Source organism: Vicia villosa, unplaced genomic scaffold (genome assembly GCF_029867415.1).
Source record: "Vicia villosa cultivar HV-30 ecotype Madison, WI unplaced genomic scaffold, Vvil1.0 ctg.001324F_1_1, whole genome shotgun sequence".
NCBI classification, from domain to species: Eukaryota; Viridiplantae; Streptophyta; class Magnoliopsida; order Fabales; family Fabaceae; genus Vicia; species Vicia villosa.
In genome coordinates, this window is record NW_026705575.1 from 77,516 (window position 1) to 83,103 (window position 5,588).

General features: G+C 38.2%; 1 protein-coding gene across 1 annotated transcript; it reads right to left on the minus strand.

The window, feature by feature from the left end:
* Positions 1-899: 899 nt before the first annotated feature.
* Positions 900-2,332, minus strand: LOC131634632 (uncharacterized). Its single transcript, XM_058905288.1, has 2 exons — positions 1,755-2,332; positions 900-1,628 (listed from the first exon to the last, which is right to left on the minus strand). Exons 1-2 carry the CDS (start codon positions 2,330-2,332, stop codon positions 1,475-1,477), a joined length of 732 nt encoding a protein of 243 aa, XP_058761271.1. The 3' UTR covers positions 900-1,474.
* Between the last annotated feature and the right edge of the window lie 3,256 nt (positions 2,333-5,588).

The following is a 5,588-nucleotide window of genomic DNA, read 5'->3' on the forward strand; positions in this document are numbered from 1 at the left end:
CGCATAGATGGCTTCCTTATTGACATTGATTTCAAGCGGTGTGTGTCCGAACATGGTGTATATGTGAGATCAAATGCTAAGGATGGAGTGATAATTCTTTGCTTATATGTGGACGATCTCTTGATTACCGGCAGCTGTGAGGAGAGTATTTCAAGGTTCAAGAAGGAACTCATGAGTGAGTTTGAGATGACGGACCTTGGAATCATGAAATACTTCCTTGGCATAGAGTTCCAAAGGTCAAAAACGGGACTGCTCATGCACCAAAGGAGGTATGCACTTGAGATCTTGAAGAGGTGTGAAATGGAACATTGCAATGTTGCCATTACACCATGTGAAGCAAGGCTACAGCTGTCCAAAAGTGAGGATGAGCAAGATGTTGATCCAACTCAATATCGAAGATTGATTGGATCATTGCGGTATTTGTGCAATACGCGACCGGACTTGGCATTTAATGTCGGTATTGCGAGTAGATTCATGGAGAGACCAAAGGTATCTCATATGGCAGCTGTCAAGAGGATCCTTAGATATATTAAAGGGACTCTTGGTTGTGGAATTCTCTTTCCGGCATCGGATACGAGCCGAAAGTGTGATTTACTTGGTTTCACCGATTCCAATTGGTGTGGTGATAAGGATGATAGAAAGTCAACAGCTGGATACATCTTTATGCTAGGTAGAACTCCAATCTCTTGGTGTTCGAAAAAGGAACCGGTGGTAGCACTCTCATCTTGTGAGGCCGAGTATATTGCGGCATCGTTGTGTGCTTGCCAAGCCATGTGGCTTATGAATCTATTGAAGGAGCTTAATAGTAGTGAGGGTGAGGCTATTACTCTCCTTGTCGACAATGTCTCCGCGATCAACCTTGCGAAGAATCCAATTGCACATGGAAGAAGCAAGCACATAGAGATGCGGTTTCATTACTTAAGGGAGTTATTGAGCGATGGAAAGTTACGATTGGGGTATTGTCGAAGCGAAGATCAAGTAGCTGACATATTGACCAAGGGTGTGACCAATGAGGTGTTCAAGAGGCTGAGAAGGAAGCTGAGCATGGTGGACTTGGACCAACTGAAGTGAGGTGGTGTGTTGAAACTGCTGTTTTTAGCACTTCAGTTGGCGTAACCGGTTACGCCTGTTACCGTAACCGGTTACGAACCCGTAAAACAGATTTACTGTAGATGTTGCGTTTGCGTAACCGGTTACGCTGTTTGCCGTAACCGGTTACACTGAAGCCCAACTGTTTTTTCTGTTTGTTTTAGGGTGTTTTAAATCATTCCAATCATTTTTGTAACTTGTACTATATAAGGAACTCACTACTCCTACATTGTGGTTAATGCCAATTCACTATCTCACCCTCAATTACTCTCTCTCTCTATTATTTCTCTTCATTCTTTAATCTTCATCTTCTTCAATTGATCATTTTCCCCATTAAAGAAACCTTAATTTGATTTGTATGTTCCAACAATTCTAACAAAATAACTCATCCATCATCTCCGAAATCATTGTCACTTAGTTCGACTTCATCATTAGAATCACTGTCTCTTAGTTCATCCTCTTCGTTTGTTAGGAATTCGACAGACTTTCCGATCGTACTTCCATGCATAGAGGGTGTGCTTGGAGTCGAGGTTGCAGATCTATAGGTCAAAAAATATACCTTAGACTAGAAGTAACACAATAAAAGCACAAGAAAAAATCAACACATAATGAGAATGACTAAAACTGCAACCATATCCATAAGCAAACATTAGAAGATAACTTACATCCAACGAGTTGAAACCAAGCTTTCAACGTAATCCATGGTAGAAAACCAACACAATTTGTTAGAAATTCTAATTCTCTCTACTCCTTTATCTCTCTGATTATAGATAATTGCTCGATCATCTTCACAATTTTCCAATATCAATGTATCTCCATTCTTAGAAAGGTGTAATGGCAACAATGGAGTACCAAATTCACTGCCTTTGTAGAAATTCAAGTCATGATAGATTTTCAAGTACTCAATTCTAAACAATTGAGTCCAAGACTCTTGTACTCCAAACTTCTTCATTTTCCATATAACAAATTCGGTTCCCTTGAAATCATGCGAAAAGCAAAGAAAGTCCATAAGAACACTAGGTGTTTGCTGAAAACGTGGCACTTCGTCAAAACCACGAGGTAGCAAAATCTGTGTGTATGTCTCCATCGAAAGATCAAGTGAAACAATAACAAATTGTTGAGCATTAGCAATAGACTTCCAACCATATTCATAAGCTGGTTTAATGTAATTGGGAAGAGCCAACCAGTTAACGGTACCACTCAAATGCACACCATTATTAATTCGATTAATATGAATATTCATTAGGATAATCGGAATCATAAGGCAATTTTGAATTTTTCTCCAACAATTGTCACCAATAGCATTTTTTATTCTTGAATATGCTCAAAAGGCACCCACTCTTCTTTCTACAATCCCATTTCTTGCACATGAAGTATCGCAAAGGTTCTGTGTCATCTATATTCAGTTTGAGATTGTGGCAATAAGCTTCCATAGAGTTTCTAGGATTGAGTAGCATTTCCTTGCATGTTTGATTCCAAAGATATTGTTGATCAAGATGAGACAAACTTTGATGCAGTGAGGTAATGCTGCCAAATTTAACTGCTTCAATGTTTGACTCTTTAGCTACGAGTCTAGCAATAGAACCTAAAGGCAAGGTTAAGAAGCTGAAGAGAACATCAACAAAATCCTTCCCAGCCTCAGCATAGACAACTCTTTTCCTTTCTTTATCAACCAAAACTCTCAGACGAACGTTATCAACTTGTTCAGTTGATTCGGGTTTAATAGATACCAGTGCCATAGTATATCAACAGAGGAACAGACAGATAGTGAAGTACTAGTATAGAGATGAAAAATGGTTATATAGAGTTTAGTATTAAATGGGGTACTACTTAAACGTTTTCTATAGTTTCTAGAGCACTTTGAAAAGGGAAACCATTAATCATATATCAGATAGTGGAACCATTTAAGAGCCTCGGTTATCCAAACGAAACGTTTTATTTTTACGTTTCTTTAAAAACTCGGACAAATAACAGTCGGTTTAGGATTATCCAAGAGAACAAGTTTTTTAAAGTAGTAAACTTCTAGAACAAGTTTGATGGTTCGGATAAAAATAAGATACGATAGTTATATAATATTTGGATTTATATATAAGTGATTCAAGAAACAATTTTATATAATAAGTTGGATCTAAAATTAATTTTATTTCAGCCCAGGAAACTAAGAAAGGATTATTTAACTCAATTAAAGAATTAGAAATAAAAAGAGTTTGATAGTAGTGGTGTTCAACGATGACTCTGATCTCCTTTAAAGAGGTGTGAGGTAGACCTGAATGGTTAGCACTCTAATGTATAAGTCATTTCAAAATTCAACATGAATATAGTGAAATTGGGGTGTGATGGTTGATTAGTTTCATTGTTTTGCCCCTCTACCTCATAACTTCTCCTATTTTGTCACCTTTATCTTTAAGGTTGAATCTTATACATACTTAACGAGGTGATTTTCTTAACAAAACAAGTGGTCTCGTCTTATGGGAATTGACTCATAATTTCTCAAATTTTCATTATTAGGTCATCCTCGATCCAAAGTCAGATTTCTATAGAAATTGAGAGAAGGAGACGATTAACTAACATGTCTCAATAAGGAGATTTTTTAGATATTGTTGTTTATTACGCCATATATGATCATCACTGTTGAGATTCACAACATCGCAAAGTTTGAAGTTTTTTTCGTTGTTAGTGCCTCTTCTAGGCGGGAAGTGATACTAAACTGCAAAACAAAGATCGGGTTGCAATAAGACATTCAAAATATAATAAGGCGAGTAGAGCCTCGAATGCAGAGATATCGTTAGTTTGCACAATCTCCATAGTTGACAGAGCGCCTATGAGATATCTCATAGACGGTGGATTATGCGCAAGAACTTTGAACCCGACACCGTCTAACAATCAAATCTCTTTCAACTAGATCTGAATATCTACGATGGCGGAGATCAATTGATTTTCGATAATTTGATAGTTTCTCTTCGGGGAGTAATAGATCTCATACCCTCAATAGAAAAGAGTTGGCGAGAGGAAGGTGCCCCCATTTTTTTGGTAATTTTGGGAGGGGACACCATCCACGATGTCCTCATTAGGTTTGTCTTAGCAAGCTAAACACACCGCCTTCGCCAATTCACTTGGAGATAGTATATCATGGAAGAAAAACCAAACTTAATCTATGTTAACTATAAATGGATGTAATGGAAAAGCTTTCAAAAAATCTAATCCCCTATCCAACAATGATTTTTGGGTAAATCGAATCAAGGCTAGTCTGGCCATGTCCATGACGGTAGTTTTTGACATCACATTCGAACACACTAGTAACCGGTCTTTGGAGGTTCGCTAGAGACCGACGTCAATCCAAAGTAAAGAAACAGAGGGGGAAATAGCTCAACCGACCGTTCATAAGAGATTGTCGATGGCATCCATTTTAACATACACTAACCTTTACGGTCCTGGATAAGCAAGATAGTCACAAAGGAATTGGCCGCCCCATATTGCCCCTCAAACAAAGGTACGCGAAAAGGAACTTTGAGATAGGGAATCTCATCGAGCATATAAAGAGGGAGACCGCGTCCACAACACCAAAGACACATATCCCATCCAAGTGAAGTCGATCGATAGGCACTTCCACTTTGACATCCCACAACTGCACAACTAACAGAAAGGTGAGTAAAAATAAGTAGAAAAACACTCTCGTTGTGACAATCTCGACGAAAAAGTATTTTGTAATATTGCAAACACAGAGGTTCATATAATCCTCTAATGGATGGTTAAGTTGCTCCTCGAAAACATATTCTATACTTGGTGAATATGCTTCAAGCGTAGCTAGCGCACTCCTCTCTTAGGAGCTAGTCACTCCAAGAGCATATGCGATGGAGCCAAGAGACGTCCACTACGAATCAGTTCAAACCAAGGGGTAGGTACATAGACCTTACCTTTGACCAGGGACGACTCATAGCACCACCGGTTCAGGATCCTTCACCATAACTACATACTAATTCTTGTTCCACATTATATATATATATATATATAAAATTTTAAGCCCACAGAAGGATCAAATGGCTAAGGTCCAAATAACCTCAAATCCATTATACATGACCTAAGGTATCAATGTTATCTCACACAAAAATAAAGGTACACTTTCTTATTGCTATTTTTCATTATAATCATCTTGAATCTTGAACTGACTTGGGCATTTGAGTGCTAACCTTGTAGGTCCATCATCGTGTCATCGTATCGGTGATCAGCACCACCGGTTCAGGATTCCTAACCGCATACTTTAACTATTTTTGGCTCCAGGAGAGAACAGTTGTGCCATTTATGGGAATCGACTTTTGATTCTTGTGTTTTTCATGATTACACGATTCAATCTTCAATTCTACAATTTGTAACCTTCTAGATCACTGAATAATGAGCATTTATAATCGAACACGAAGATCTGTCGTGATCGGTTCTATCAAGCATCATTTCAACTTAAAGTCCCCGAATTTCTAGACCCATGATTCTCGTGAAAATTCCAT